This window comes from Pipistrellus hanaki (assembly GCF_964339955.1).
Source record: "Pipistrellus hanaki genome assembly, chromosome: 11".
NCBI lineage: Eukaryota > Metazoa > Chordata > Mammalia > Chiroptera > Vespertilionidae > Pipistrellus > Pipistrellus hanaki.
Window position 1 is genome coordinate 7,251,410 of NC_140513.1, and position 16,708 is coordinate 7,268,117.

General features: G+C 45.1%; 1 protein-coding gene across 11 annotated transcripts in view; it reads left to right on the plus strand.

Annotated features, from left to right (window-relative positions):
• Nucleotides 1–6,983: 6,983 nt before the first annotated feature.
• DENND1A (DENN domain containing 1A) overlaps nt 6,984–16,708 on the plus strand; it is a 439,483-nt gene continuing 429,758 nt past the window's right edge. For 3 of the 11 annotated variants that reach the window (XM_084899946.1, XM_084899951.1, XM_084899945.1), the window contains exon 1: nt 6,984–7,223. Coding sequence is in view for 4 of the 11 variants with exons in the window: in XM_084899941.1 (XP_084756067.1) it covers nt 7,207–7,223 (17 nt within the window). In the remaining 7 variants the exon portion in view is untranslated. The remainder of the gene's footprint in view (nt 7,224–16,708) is intronic. The other 8 variants (XM_084899944.1, XM_084899949.1, XM_084899948.1 and 5 more) reach the window with 5 other exon arrangements.

Consider the following 16,708-nt stretch of genomic DNA (forward strand, 5'->3'; position numbering starts at 1 on the left):
CCCTCAGATTTTATAGATATAACTAGTGCCCTGGTGCATGGATTCGTGCACATTGAAAGGAAATTAATTAGAAGGTGACCTGTGGGGTGGGACTGGGTGAGACAGGCCAGCCACACCCAGAGCCAACTTCCCACCGTCCCTCCCTGGGCCGCACCTGGGGCAGCACCCTGGCTCAAAGGACGTCTGTGGAGTAGCAGGGTCCCACTGGCAAGTGAGGTCCTTCAGCCTTGGGATCAGGCCGAAACTGGTTCTCCGACATCTCCTGAGGGGTCCCAGATTGTGAGAGGGCGGTTCTCAGGTGATACACCCCGGAATCAGGCTCCCCCCTCTCTGGTTCCAGGGTGCGTCACCCGAGAACCACCACTAACAAGTCACTACAGTTTGGCAGCTTGTGTGTTGAGTGTTTGCCCTCTGGTGGTCAGTGTGCATCATAGTTACCGGTTGGACGTTCAAATGGTCGCTTAGCTTTTTATACATGTATATAGATAATTTTATCCTCATCACCATTCCATGAAGCAAGTGCTGACAAACCTCCATTTTCCAGATGAAGAGCAAAGTTAAGGTGAAATAATTTGCTCTAGCAGAGTTGGATTCACCCCAGGCAGATGGTGGCCTGACCACCGCGTGATGCTGCCTCTTTGTCCCTAAAGAAATTTGACTGTGAACAATGGAATGAGAGCTCCTGGGGGCGGGGGTGAGGCATTAGCTTTAGGAGATAGGGTCTTCTTTGGGAACCTCAGTAAGCTACATACAAATTAAGCACAACCCCGTCATTGAACTAGGTTGGGAGATCTCCTCCCCATTGTTTTGGCCACTCTGACTGACCAGCAAAAACTGCTCAGGACAAGAGATCAGAAAATTAGGGTCTTACTCTCCACTCAGATGCTAAGGCAAGTCTATCACAAGTGTCTCTATCACTCATTTTTCCGGTCTTGACATGAGAAGTGGAGAATATACTAGGATTGAAACTTTAGAATTTAATCAATTCACAACAAAAATACTACAATGGGCCTGGCTGGTGTGGCTCAGTGGTTGAGCATTGGCTTATGAACCAGGAGGTCAAGGTTCGATTCCCAGGCAGGGCACATGCCTGGATTGCGGGCTTGATCCCCAGTGAGGGGTGTGCAGGAGGCAGCCAATCAATGATTCTCTCTCATCATTAATGTTCCTAGTTCTCTCTTTCTCTCTCCCTTCCTCTCTGAAATCAATAAGAATATATTTTTAAAAATACTACAATGGCGCCGAAACCGGTTTGGCTCAATGGATAGAGCGTCGGCTTGGGGACTGAAGGGACCCGGGTTCGATTCCGGTCAAGGGCATGTGCCTTGGTTGTGGGCATATCTCCAGTGGGGGGTGTGCAAGAGGCAGCTGATCGATGACTCTCTCTCATCGATGTTTCTAGCTTTCTGTCTCTCTCCCTTCCTCTCTGAAATCAATAAGAATATATTTTTTTAAATACTACAATGGCTATGGGAGGAAAAAGAGTGGTTGAAATAAATAGGGAAATAATATATTATATTATATATGAATAATATATATAAATGCTAATGGGTGTGGGGTTTCTTTTGGGGATGATGAAATATTCTGGTATTATATAGTGGTGATAGTTTGTACAATTTTGTGACTATGTACACATTAAAATTTTATGGCATGTAAATTATATCTTAAATTTTAAAAAAACATATAATCACAACTAAGTGTCATAGAACAACAAACCACTTGCTCATTGGTCCTGCCCTTTTACACTGTATCGTTAGTGGGGCAGTAGAGCTCTTTAGGGGTGCTGTCCTCCTTTTAGTAATCACAGTCCCCTAAGCAGAAAAAAAGAAAAAAGAAAAAAGAAAAACAACAACAGGAAGAGGGGAGTGAGGGCAAGCTTGGAAACTGAGGAGCATCAAAGTGTCTGCGCAGGTGGTATCACGCACACTGCTGGACTTTTTATCTGCCAGATTTGTTTAGTTAGCCTATTTTGACAACAGTCGAGAAGACAAGTTCCTAAAAGCCCATCTCATCTCCAGGAGGCTTTAATTCCAACTATTGGCTATGTTATGTACCTGGCAGAGAGGCCTCCTTTTATTTAAATAACATCAGATTCAACTAAGTTTAGTGGGAATATAAAACAATAAGCACTGAAATTGTAGCATTCTATTACCTGAAAAGGACTTTGGACAGAGGTCTGGTCTGATTCTCTTACTTTGGATATAGGATAACTGAGGCCCAAAGATAGTGTCTTGCTCAAGGTCACATAGCCAAGGATGGCTTGGCTGAGACTGCTAGCTGTCTTGCAGTATCTGTCCTCCCTAATTCTCTGGAAAGACTCACCACCCCTGGAACTGTGCACATGATTAGCTGAAATAAAGGCTCTATTTCCTAGCGAGATGTGATTGTATGACCTGCTCTGGCCAATGGAAGGTAAACGGGAGTATCCTTGAAGATTAGGGTCGGTGTGAGGCATGACCTCCTTCCTTTTGCTGGCTTTTTGGTTGTGAATTAGATAGCTAGAGTTCAAGCAGCCATCCTGGACCAGGAGGTGGAAGCTGCATTTGGAGGAGAGCAGAGTTATAATAAAAATTTTGGGTCATTGATCTCAAGGATGTCACAGTGTGACAGGTATAGAAGACAGGTATATAAGTTGATGCACAATATACCCAACCACAAGGCCAAATCAACTGCCCTGTCCTGTCCCAAAGCCTTCATATCTGAGAGTAGGCATTATGGAATTGATATGCCAGCCTTAGAATGTTCATCTCCAGACCTAATGTGGAAGAGAAATAAACTTCTAATTTTTCAGTCACTGTTATCTCAGTCTTCTGTCCTTTACATTGAACTGAATTCTCTCTGATTCAGAATGGAAACAGTTACATTCTGGGGTGGAAACTCAGTTCTCTGAATCCAAGTATAGGACTATTTATTATGAAAATTATGACTATCTATAATAATAAAAGCATATTATGCTAATTAGACTGGATGGCCGAACAGCAGAACGACCATCTGGATGACCTTCCAGATGACCTTCTAGATAAAACTGGGGCTGCGAGGGCTGAGGCAGCTAGGGCTGCGAGGGCCTAGCCCCTTGCATGAATCTCATACATTGGGCCTCTAGTTAATGATTAAAGGCAAACTGCTAAGTACCTTGTGTATAATAGTTGCTGATAATTTTTGAGTACTCACTATGTCCCAGTCACTATTTAAGTACTTGATGAGTGTCATTAACTCATTTCATTCTCATGTCAAGATAGATCTATTACCATAATTTCCATTTTACAGACAGAGCCACAGAGATTGTAAATAACTTACCCAAGGGCACATTTATTTTAGTAAGAGGTAGGGCTCAGGTTTGAGCCCAGCCAGTCCGGTTCCACTGCCTGCACTCTTAGCTCCTACATTACACTGTCTTATGAAGTGAGCTCCTTGTCATCCTCTATACCCATTTTATCAAGGAGGAAACTGAAGCAGACAGTTGTCTAATTATTTACTAGGTGCACCAGTTAATAATGCAGAATTTTTTAATAGGTGGAGTTACACATATGTTGATATATATATATATATATATATATATATATATATATATATATAAAATTTGATATATATGCTATTTTGTTGTGTTGACAACAAGCTTCAAAACTTCAGATGTCAAATTTGCTGAAAATTTTAACATCATAGATATTTTTACGCTTAATATTGAATTTCATCCAAAAAAAGAACATTTGTGGGAAGTTTTAATTCATTACTTTATTTTGAAGAAAAATGACACTGAATACTTCAGGAAGCTAATGGTGAACATGCTCCATCTCAAGATACTTGTAAACACTGGTTTAAATGCTTTAAAAGTGATGATTTTGATGTGAAAGACAAAGAACGTCCAGGTTAACCAAAAAAGTTTGAAGACCAACAATTACAAGCATTATTTGATGAAGATCATGTCAAACTCAAAAACAGAGTGCAGGAAAATTATACATTGTTCAGCAAATAATTTCTGATTGTTTACAAGCAATGGGAAAGATTTTAAAGGAAGGAAAATGGTTGCCACATCAACTGAATGGAAAACAAATGGAAAACAAAAGTCATCAGTAAAATGTTGCTTCAATGGCACGAAAGAAAGTCTTTTTTGCATCGAATTGTGACTGGTGATGAAAAGTGGATTTATTTTGAGAATCCCAAATGCACAAAATCATGGGTTGATCCAAGTCAACCATCAACATCGACTGCAAGGCCAAATCACTTCAAAAAGAAGACAGTGCTCTGCAATCAGGAAGGTGTGGTGTATTATGAGCTTCTAAAACCAGAGAAGCATTGATCAGACTGTCAAACCTCAGAGGGAAGGAAGGGGAGGGTGGGGGTAAGGTAAGGTGACTAGATGTCCCGCTTTTGGAGGGACAGTCCTGATTTATTCTTTCAAAAAATCGGGACGTCTGGTCACCTTAGGATAAGGGCGAGAGATCAACCAAAGGACTTGTATGCATGCATATAGGCCTAACCAATGGTCAGACAAAAGGAGGGTGAAGGCATGAGTGAGGTGGATGGGGAGGTTATGGGGGGGGGGGAGGATAAGGACACATATGTAATAACTTAATCAATAAAGAAATTTAAAAAAATTAAAAGACACACACAAGGGAAACCATTAATACTGATCGCTACCAACAACAAATAATCAGTTTGAACCATGCTTTGATTATGAAATGACCAGAATGTTCCAGGAGACACTGCGAAAAAATTTTGTTTCATGATGATGCACCATCACACACTTCAAAACCAGTTAAAGACATGTTAAAAGATCTTGCTTGGGAAGTATTAACCCACCTGCTGTATTCACCAGATCTTGCTCCTTCAGATCACCACTTGTTCCTATCGATGGCACACGCACTTTCTGAGCAGAACTTCAAAACGTACAAAGAAGTGGAAAATTTGGTCTCTGAATGGTTTGCCTCAAAGCAAGAAAACTTCTATTGGGATAGTATCCACAAATTACCTGAAAGATGGGGGAAATGTGTAGCTAGTGATGGACATTATTTTGAATACAGCACTTTTGATGTTTCTCTGGAAATTATTGTGTTTTCTTTGATTACAAAATCTGCATTAGCAGCTAGCATACCTAGTACTTAAAATGTCTCTGCTAGTCAGTGGTGCAGACAACATCAGAAGCCAGACTCCAGTTCAATGCTCTCTCCCCAGACCACCCTGCAGTCTCAGAGGCCACCTCCACTCCAGTCTTACACACACACACACACACACACACCATCACCACCACCATCAACACCAACACCACCAACACCACTACCTTCAAGCAGGCTCTCAGACATTTTTGTGGCCAGGATGGCTACAAGCTCCTTTGAAAAGCATCCAGCTTTACCCTTCACCAAGTAACTGTATTTATAGACTCCTGCACAGAGCTTTTGAACTGGCTGCTCATTCCAGGGAAGATCTTGATAACAACCGTTCCTTGGAGAAGGTTCATAGAAAACAAGGTAAATAAACACCACAGAGGCCCTGCCAGTCTGGTAGACCTTTGCTCCTGGGGGTGTTTATAAGTCAGTGTTGGTGTCTGGGTGCAAAAGACTTTGAATTCAGAATGGCAGTTTGGAAGATTTTCAATGTTTGTGTTTTAATATTAAAAAAGTTCACCTTTTTGCCATCAACAACCTCAGGGCATAGACATCAGAGAGAAATGATCTTTAACCAGAATGTAAATCTAAAAGAAGGATTTTTTGCTTTCTTTGCTTCCTGTCTGGCTGGGGCCTAGAACCAGTTACTGTAGTGACTGTGGGGCGAGAGAGACACTGAATTTATAAAAGCTAAATTGCAGAAGGAATAAAGGGTATTTCAGAACAGAAAATGGTTGAAAGAAAGGCCTGATTTCAAAAGTGAACTATGAACATACTGTGTCTTCTGACTTATGGCCAAAGGTGTCATCATTCTAAGCATAGTTATGTCACATGTGTCAGGACTTATTCAGCTGGATGCCAATCTCTTCTCTGAACCTGTGCTAGTTAGGTAACCGTGGAATGCATTTATGAAATGGGGTTTAAACTCCCAAGAATATTTTGAGGACTGGTGCAAACCAATTGGTGAGGGAAATGCGCCTGGTTCAGGGAGAACACAGACTCACCCACTCATTAAACAGTAGCTAATGGTAGCTGTCATTATTGCTTCTTTTATGATTTCTCCAGGCCTAGAGGAGATGCTATTGGGGTGCGCATGAAAGTGAGCCCCAAGGGGAAGCAGAAGTAGGTAGCAGGTTGGTGATCTTCACTCTTAAATACCTTCATTTGCATTGAGCTAATCTTTATCAGTATCAGGAACTGCTATGGTAACATGTGCTTTCTGTATAGGAGCCCCCAAATGTCTGATAAAGGGAGACAAAAACCCTCAAGGGTTAGGCAGAGCAGAACCACTAAAAATAGGTCCTATGAAACCCCAGGTGGCTTTCCTATGGGTACGTGAGGTCTCCTTCAAGGCCTAAGGGGTGAGGAAGGGGCCACCATCAGGAACCATGCTGGGGAGGGAAGTGGATGGTGTGATAGAGAAGAGAGACTGTGGATCCCTTAAGGAATTTACTGGAAGGTAAGGGATTATTTAAGGGAAAATTTGTGTTTTCATGGAGGCCTGAGTGGGAGACAGATACCTCTAACACCAGAGCTACTGGTGGGAGAACTCCATAAGGGAGGAATGGGTGAAGGTTTCTTTAGGGGAGCTTGGGGTCTCTATGGGATTGGGGGGCGGGGTGTCTTCCCAAGGGGGTTGGTTGCAGGTAGAGTTTTCTATAGGAGATCAGGGGGCTGGAGCTCTGTAAGGGCCTGTACCAGGAAGGGCTGATACACGGAGCTCTGAGAGTCAGTGGGCGGAAGTGCGGTCCCCACACCCCCCTCGGGCGGCCCCACCTCCTGGGAGCGGACTACACTTCCCGGCAGCCCCTGCGGGCGGCGGCGGCGCGGGAAGGAGGGGGCGGCGGTGTGAGGGGCGGCGGGGGCGGCGCGCGCCGGGCACGCGCGCCGGGGACCGTGGCGTTCGCCGGGCTGGAGCTGGAACATTAACCCCGGGAGGCGCGGCGGCGGCGGCGAGGGAGCGAGCCTCGAGCGGGCGGGCCCTGCCTGAGGGAAGGGAGGAAGGGGCGGGGAGAGCGCCGGAGGGAGGCCGGTCGGCCGCGGGCGGGCGGGCAGGCAGCGCAGCGCCGAGCGGCCCGCGGGCCCATGAGGAGGCCCGGGGACCATGGGCTCCAGGATCAAGTGAGTGCGGCCGGGCCGGGCGGGGCTGGGCCGGGCGCGGGGCGGCGAGGCCGGGCCGGGGCTGAAGGGAGGCCGTGGGTCGCGCGCGGGGGGACTTGTTGCCGGGTCCCCCTGGGGACGCCCCGCGTGCCGGCGTCACGCGGGGAGGGGGACGGTTGCCATGGCGACGGAGGGAGGCGCGGGGGCGGCGTGCGCGTGGGGCTGCGGGGCGCCGGCGGTCAGGTGTCCTCTGCTCCTCCTGGGGCAGCAGCTGCTGAGATTGCCAGATGGTGGCCTTCTCCCCGGGGTCACCGAGGGCCTCTGGGAATGGTCTTACAACTGTTGGGGGGCGGGGGGAGGAGGAGGAGGGCGAGAAAGGTCCGGAAGCAACTCCCCGAATGGGTGTGTATGGGGCGCCCCTGAGAGAGAGGTAACAGCCGGCTGCCGAAGGCTTGTGGGAAGGGGGGGGGGGGGTTAGGGGTTCTCTGAGGGAGGGGCCACTCAGGGACCTAAGGTCTGGACACTCTGGGGGGAAGGCCCTTTTCTCCCCCTTTTTTCTCTCTCCTCCTGGTTCCCCTCTTATCTATGCCAGGCTGCACACCACCCGGGCCAGAGGCCGTGAGGGAAGATGGCTCTGAGCTGTAACTGAGCTGTAACTGAGCACCTGGAGTTGTTGCACAGGCTCTGTAACCCAACCTGGCAAATTCCTCCGCTCGTTCATTCACCTGGAGTCCCTGGGAGTCCCCGGGTTACTTTCCCCCGGCTGCAGGATTGTGGATGCGTCTAAACTTCAGCACCCATTGAAACATTGTTTCCCTCCGTTTGCACCAGAAGTTGACTTTGGAAAGTACGACTCTTTAACACAGGCCGGTTTGGGTGTGTTGTTTTGGACTCTATCTCCCCTCCAAGCCAGGTCCTCTGTTGGCCTCTCCCTTCCCTCAGCCCCAGAGCACGAGATGCCTTATCTCTAATGACTAACAAATGTTCGCGCTGTCTGAGTAATAGACTGGTTTGAGGGCACTTGAAAACCAAGTGGACAGCCTAGGCTTTTCCTTAAGACAGCGCTTTCCTAGGACACTCGAAACCTGCTTGCAAAAAAGCCCGTGGAATGTGTTTATTTCAGCGTTTTGAGAATTATGCTAGGGGAAGTCTGAAAGGGGAAGGGCTTTCGGGGCAAAATATCTAATAATTATGCAAAAGTTGCATCCTTGTCCAGTCGATGTCCACGCAGTGTGACTCCTGTTCAGCTGCGCGGTCGGTCTCCTGAGGGACAGGGGACTGATACTTGGTGCCACAGCCCTGAGACCTTGGCTACATGGAGCTAGAAGAGTCTGTTCATAATGAAAACGGAAGAGTTGGATTGGAACACTGTTCTTGATTTTTGTGGAAATGAGAGGGAAAATTTAGAGGCGTGCCCCACATAAGAGCTCACGAGGCTTGGGAGGTAAAAAGACACGGTTCTTGAAGTATTTGGAGTAAAGCGGCACTCCACGTGCAGCTCCTGCTTCCAAGGAGGAGTTTTAAACTTGGGTTACAATAGCACTTAGACACACTTTCCAAAAGCCACCGTAGAGCTGCAGAGTATGCTTGCTAGGATGCTTACCCTTCTTGTTACACAGAAGTTCAGGAACTGGTAGAGAAAACCCAAGTAGGAGTTCAGATAAGTGGGCATTGGGTCTCTGTCTTGCTTGTGAACATTCTGGGTTAAATACATATCTCAAGTGTGTTTTGGGAATCCATCACTCTGAGCACTTGGTAAGAGAATTTAATGCAGTAAATTAATATAAAGATTAGCCTTGATGTTGAAACTAGACTGCTTTGTGATAAAAACTTGGGCTTAGGAAACGCATTAACTTGTGGTGAGGCTGAAAGAGAATATGAAGAGAAAAATTACGAAAAGTACTTGTGGTTTATGGTGACTGTAGACTAGGCAACTTTGCCTGCAGGTAGGAATGGGGATGCCCGGGCAGGTGGCCAGGAAACCTTCTAGTTAGGTGCAGCCCTACTTGTTGGACAGCAAAGCTTTGGTTGCTGCTGACCATTCCATCCTGATAGGAAAGAAGACACGGAGCTCAAGGGGTTCACTTGGCTGAGGTGAAATCTAAGTGTGCAGGCTCCATTGTGTAGGACAATCTTGTGGGTGGGAAAATAGGAGGCAGAGAGTGCCCTGCGGTCCCTCTAAGCAGGAGAGCACAGTGGCTGTTCATGTTTTCTCTTGCTTATCTCTGATGCTATGTGGCCCAGTCAGGCTGATATGTAGAATCAGATCTGGATTCAAATTCCAGCTCTTTTGTCTACTAACTACGAAGCTCCTTATTTACCCTGAGGATAAAATGGGGAAAACTATCAATATGTTGTAGGGTCATTATGAACCGTAACTATAGTATCACCATGACTGCAGGGCCCATATTAAAAGTTCAGTAATTGTTAGTTTTCTTTACACTTTCTCTATCAAAAGACCAAGAAATGTCTGTTATAAAAATAAAAGTATATTTTATACCAGAAATGCCAGAGAACTGGATGTTTCAGGTAATGGAGAAGAACGTTTTGATGATCAAGAAATTTAACTGTTAACATTCAGGGCAGGGCTTAACATTGTTTTAGTAAAAAATAAAAGTGATTAAAAACAATAACCTGTGTAATTGTGAAGCTTATGCCTGCTGTATGATCAATTGAGTTACTAGGCGTAGGTATTGAGATTTGGTGCCTGATCAGACTTTTCCTTTCAAGCTAAGGCTGGTTGAGTACAATCTCTGTTACACCATTTCATCAAATCCTCATAACTGTCCAATGATGTAAGTACTATGAGCCACATTTAAAAAAAATATATTTTATTGATTTCTTATAGAGAGGAAGAGAGAGTGATAAAGAGTTAGAAACATCGATGAGAGAGAAACATCAATCAGCTGCTTTCTGCACACCCTCTACTGGGGACGTGCCTGCAACCAAGGTACATGCCCTGACCGGAATCGAACCAGGAACCCTTCCGTCTGCAGGCTGATGCTCTATCCACAGAGCCAAACCGGTTTCGGTTTCGGGCCATAGGAACCACATTTTTAAAGTGAAAGAATGGGAGTTTATAGGCCTAAGATTAGATACCATCTCCTAGAAGCCTGCCCTGAGGCCAGTCCTCCTCCCCCTCCCCAGCCTAGGCCAGGGGCTCCTCATCTGTGTATCCCCCTCCCCAGCCCAGGCCATGGGCTCTTCATCTGTGTATCCCCCTCCCCAGCCCAGGCCAGGGGCTCTTCATCTGTGTATCCCCCTCCCCAGCCTAGGCCAGGGGCTCCTCATCTGTGTATCCCCCTCCCCAGCCCAGGCCAGGGGCTCCTCATCTGTGTATCCCCCTCCCCAGCCCAGGCCAGGGGCTCTTCATCTGTGTATCCCCCTCCCCAGCCTAGGCCATGGGCTCCTCATCTGTGTATCCCCCTCCCCAGCCTAGGCCATGGGCTCCTCATCTGTGTATCCCCCTCCCCAGCCTAGGCCAGGGGCTCCTCTTCTGTGCATCATCCTCCTCATCTGTTTCAGTGGCCCCTTGTGTTATAGCACTAAATACAGTCCTTTGTCTTCCATACTCAGCCTGACATGAACTTTTTGAGAGTAGAGACTCTTTTTTGTCTTTGAGTTCCCTGTGTCAAACCCAGTACCTGACACGCAGATTGTTTAGGAAGAGTTTATGGAATGCATTTAAGAAATATGTTAGGACCTGAATTAAGATCCTAATTTAGTGTACATAGAGTTAAAAGAACACTTTGCTACTTGAACTCTTGAGGAAGAAGAGTTTTATAAGTTTTTAAGCCAACTTGCCCTGGTCTAGGCACAGTTTCTTATGTTTTCTAAAGAGTGTTCAGTTCATCTTCACTTTATTTAGAGGAACATTGTCTTGCCTCACACCAAACATTTACTTGACAAAGGAAAGAAAAGGTCACCAGTTATACAGGTGATAGCCTGGAAAGCTACTAAGCCTTAAACCTGAGCAGACAAAGGATAAAAGGAGCAGTGGTGACTAGTATCTTTGACAGCTACATTTAAATCTTAGTTGGTGTTTAAGTGATCCCAGTGGACTGGAATGTGGTTAATATGAAGCAATTTAACTGATAATGCAGACACACAGCAGGAAACGGTGTGGCAGTTTAATACTGCTTGTGGTGACATCCTAGAAATTGTTTCCAGGCACCAAGGGCAGGAAGTGGATTGTAAGTAATCGAAGGAAGTATTCTAAGTGAGTTTGAAGAAACCTGACATTTATGGACTCAGAGAAAAGCATACTCAAACATTTGAAGGCATAGAGGGACAGGATAAGGCAGTTGATTTGGCCTTGGGGTGTGTTTACTCTGTATTAGCCTGTATACCTGTCTTCTGTCCCTGTCAGACTGACCACTTTGAGGTTGGTGACCAAGAAATGTATCCATTTATTCATTCACTCACTCACTATAGAACTAAGAAGAGTGTCAAGCACATATTAAACACTCAATAAATGTTAGTCATTATAGTTATCCTAACTGATAGCATTATATTATGTGCCCAGTAGTACACTAGGACATAGAAATGAAGAGATTTTTCTTCGGGTTAAGGCTTCCCAAAGTAGTAAGTAGTAAGATAGAAATGTGAAACAAAAACAACTCCCTGCAAGCCCTCTCCCCACCAAAAAAACAAACAAAAAAACCCAGCATATAATACAAAAAGATCATTTTTATGGTGGAGGTGCAGCCAGTGATGACTAAGTGAATAAATGGAGGAGAGACTGGGTGGGTTCAAGAAAGGAAGACTTCATCAATAAGATACTGTTTTATTTTTTTTTTAATTTTTTTTAAAATATATTTTATTGATTTTTTCAGAGAGGAGGAGAGAGGGATAGAGAGCTAGAAACGTCGATGAGAGAGAAACATCGACCAGCTGCCTCTTGCACACCCCCTACCTGGGATGTGCCTGCAACCAATGTACATGCCCTTGACTGGAATCGAACCTGGGACCTTTCAGTCCGCAGACCGACGCTCTACCACTGAGCCAAACCGGTTTCGGCAATAAGATACTGTTTTAGTTGAGACAGGAGAGATGAGTAAGGATATGCAAGGGGTAAGAGTGGTGGTGGGGTGGCAGTGGTGGTGATGGTGGTTGTGGTGGCAGCAGTCATAGTCATCTGAATAGAGGAATGGCACATTAGGGAAATAAAAATACTAATAACCCATTTTATTAGGCATTTTAATGCTAGGGATAGTGTTAGACATGGGAATTTGTAATGGTGAATAATAATACATATTCATTCCTACTCTTGTTGGAGCTTATAGTCTGGTGGACCTGACATAAAAAAACCCCAGATCAATTCATGTAAAGCTATGTGTGCTACAAAGGAAACAAAATTCTAAGAATGATAGGAGCGGCTGTCCTATTTTAGAGAGGGAAGGCTTACAGTGGAGATGACATTTGAGCTGAAATTTAAAACATAAAGTCATTGGTCCTGTAAAGAGACTTGAAAAGACACTTCATTCCAGGCAGAGAGTAGTGAATATACAAAGGCCTGGAGGTAAGAAAACCCTAGTCGTATTTCAGGAACTGATAGAAAGCCAAGGGGTTTGGGAAGTGACTGATGGTAGAGACATTTGAGCTTAAGGTCAGAGAAAGAAACTGGAGCCTAAGCAGGGACTTGTAGGCCGTGGTCATCTGAAAACTATTAAGTTGTAAGTCATATACTATAACACTAATTCTTTTTTTTGTTAATCCTCGCCAAAGATATTTTTTTCATTGATTTTTAGAGAGAGTGGAAGGAAGGGCGAGGATGGGGGAGGGAGAAAGAGGGGGGAGGAGAGAGAGAGACAGACAGACAGACAGACAGACAGACATTATAAATGAGAGAGACACATTGATATGGTTGCCTCCTCCTTGCTCCTACCTAGGCTGGAGATTGAACCTGCAACCCAGTTATATGCCTTTGACCAGGAATTGAACCCATGATGCTTTGGTGTCTGGATTGACAGTAATCACTGAGCCACACTGGCAAGGACATAAAATTTATTCTTTTATAGTGTATCAGTAAATGGTTTTTAGTATGCTCACAAAAATGTGATTGATCACCACTGTCCAATTCCAGAACATTTTTATCACCCCAGGAAGAAGCTCCATACCCATAATATCTTTGGTGAGGATTAACAAAAAAAGAATAAGTGTTATGGTATATGTCTTACAACTTAATAAAGTTGTTTTCAGATGACCATTAGCTGTCTGTCGCTTCCTCTTCCCCTCCAAACCCTCTCAGTTTTAGACAATCACTAATTGTAGTTGCTGTAGATTTGTCTATTCTTGGTATTTCTTATAAATGGAATCATCTCTATATATAAAAGCCTAAGCAACCAATTGACTGAACAATCTGTCGACTGGTCACTATGAAATGCATTGACTACCAGGGGACAGATGCTCAATGCATAGGATTGGGCTCCCTCCTGACTGGATGGGGTCGGTGGGGATTGGGCTAAAACTGGCTATCTGATATCCCCCGAGGGGTCCTAGATTACAGGGTGCAGCCAGGTTGAGGGACCCCACTGGTATACAAATTTGTGCATTGGGCCTCTAGTACAATATATAATTCTTTGTCTTTCCTGAAATACAATGGTTCCAAATGTTATCCATATTATAGCATATGAACATTTTGTTTATTCCTGAGTAATATTTCACTGTATTGATGAACCACATTTTATTCACTCATTCATTCATTTACCCATTCATCAGTTGTTAGAATTTTGGGTTGTTTTCACTTATAAATAACTAGGGGCCCAGTGCACAAATTTGTGCACCTTGAAAGGAACTGTGGGCTGTGAGGCTGTGGTGGGCAGGTCTCAGCCCTCCTGCCCAGCCCTTCCTGCCACGCCCCCTGGTTCCCTGTCTGCTGGCAGCCCCGCTGCTGCCACTGCTGCTCCTATGTGCTCACAGTGTCGGCTCTGCTCACACTCACTGATGGAGTGGAGCAGTTGGGGCTGGTGCCAGCAGCAGGTGTAAGTGGGGCTGGCATCACCAGTGGGTGTGTGTAAGTGGGGCTGGCACCATCAGTGGGTGCGAGTGGTGGCTACTGCCCCAATTGCTCCTCAGGAGCAGGGGGAGGTGGAGAAGCCCTCCCGAGTGATTGGGACCTGCAGCTGCCACTCGGACCTGCTGAGGGTGCCGAGCGATAGGGACTGGTGCTGGGCACTGGCAGCGGGTGTGAGCGGGGCCATCGCTGGCAGCGGGTCTGAGCAGTGGCTGCTGGTCCGAATCGCCCCTTAGGAGCAGGAGGAGGTGGAGAAGCCCTGAGGGGTAATTGGGGCCAGTGCTGGCAGTGGGTGTGAGTGGCACCTCCTGTGCTGGCAGTGGGTGCAAGCGGGGCCAGTGCTGGTAGCAGGTGTGAGCACCTGATAGGACTGTGGCGTGCAGGAGCAAAGAATTTTCAGTATCCATCTGAGCCTTGCCTGATGGCACTCATCGGTGCCCCACCTTGGTCTGGCATCCCTGCTCACCTGGTCCACCATCCTGCTGTGGCCGATGCCCACCATGTTCCACACTCTGCTGCCAAAGCCCACCATGTTCTGTGTGCACTCCCTGGTGGTCAGCACATGTCATAGCGACCGGTTGTTTGGTTGTTCAGCTATTTGGTTTACTTGCATATTACGGTTTAATATATATAGATGTTATGGACATAGAATGGTATTGTTGGGTCATATGGTAACCCTGTTTAAGGAACTGTTAAACTGTTTTCCAAAGCAAGTGTAAAGTGGCATCTCATTGTAGTTGGTCCAATGAGTTGTGTAGAAACGAAAGAGCAAAGTAGACAGAGATAGTTTTCTCAGAAGAGGTTGGAACTTGAATTGAAAGGAAGGTGAAATTTGGAGAAAGGAGGAAGATTTCCAGAGGAAGAACAGAAAGTGGGGATAAGCCCGTCTCATTGTTTTCTGGTATAGAGCGGCAGGCTTGACTTCTTAGGAGAGCTCTGCCAGTCTTGTTTTTGGACTGCTTGTTCAAGGATCCCATAACCAAAATGCACCACAGGCTTGCTTGCTTCTTGAGGCAGTTGGATAGCACAATTGACCTATTGCTCTGACTGTAAGATAAGACTAGAAGTTGAAATGTGACTTCCCTTGGTGGGCTTCTCACTCTAATGCCTCGTCTCTTTTCTCTCTCCACCATAGTGCTCTCATCCCAGTCCCTATTGGAGACAATACAAAGACTTGTTGGAGGCTGAGCTCCCCATTATTAGTTGCCAGAGTCAGTTAGTTGAATTTTCATGTTGTTTTTGGAAAATGTCTTGGGTGCAACACCATCATTTAAATCTTAGCCATTGTAGTCAATGTGGAGGGATTTGCAAGGCAGATAGTAAGGGTGAAATAAGGAAGGGTAAAACCTGAAGTATTGCTGTAGGAAAGGATTTTATTTTGGCCATCTGTAAGGTCCTGGCTGGAATTCTGGTTGTGGGTTGCAAAGGCTTAGCCTTTTCCCTGGCCCTAGGGGGAACTAATCTCTGGATTTGCAACATCCTTTTGCTTAAAAGGAGTTTGTGGGGAAATGGAAAGATAAACAAGGAAGAAAAATAAACTAAAGAGAACAAAACAAAGTTGGTCTCCTCTACTTTTTTTTTTTTTTTTTTTTTTTTAATTCATATCCATTCTTCCAAGTATTTAGGACTTGAAAAGGAGAAAAATAATGGAAGTAACAAAAGGTATGTTCAAAATATAAGTTCCTCTAAAAAAGATGTTAACATTCCAGAAGTTTATTTATAAGTTGGCTAATTGCATTTAGAATGTATTTTTATCTTAGAGATTCTGTTATATATAAATCAGTGGCTCTCAAGAATAAGGACTTCCCAGGCAGAGGGGACTGTGTGTGCAAAAGACATAGGGCGGGAAAAGGGATGGCTGAGATACAAGATATTCGGGTGAGATTATAAGAGGTGAAGTTGAAAAAGTAGGCTTGTGCCACTGGGACATGATGCCCTTGAAGGATAGAGTTCAGAGTGTCATATGATTACATTTGAGTTCTTAGGAAGTTTACTCTAGCAGCAGTATTTTAGGACAGTTGATGTCTTTGGTTTGTGCAAGATGATCCTCCGGGGTGTAAAGGAATATTGGTAGAATTTATATTTGTTTTTATATTAACCATCAAAATTTCTGTTTTTGTGTTTTACAATGCTTATACTAGCATAGTAAAACATTGTTATAATTTATAAATAAACTAGAGGTCCGATGCACGAAGATTCATGCAAGAATGGGCCTTCCTTCCTCTTTCTGCCTTCCCTCAGTGCCTGCATATGCAAATTTACCTGCCTCTTTGTTGGGTTAATTTGCATACTCCTGATTGGCTGGGTGGGCATCATGAAGGTACAGTTAGTTTGCACCTTACTCTTATTAGTGTAGATATATGTATATCAATTGTATGTTCAAATGTTTTACTGATAGGAAGGAATGCATTGGAAAAAATTTGAGATCACTGGTTTACTAATTGTGTTATAGTTTATACTGCAGAAGATCAAGGTCCAAAGTGAGTTGTTG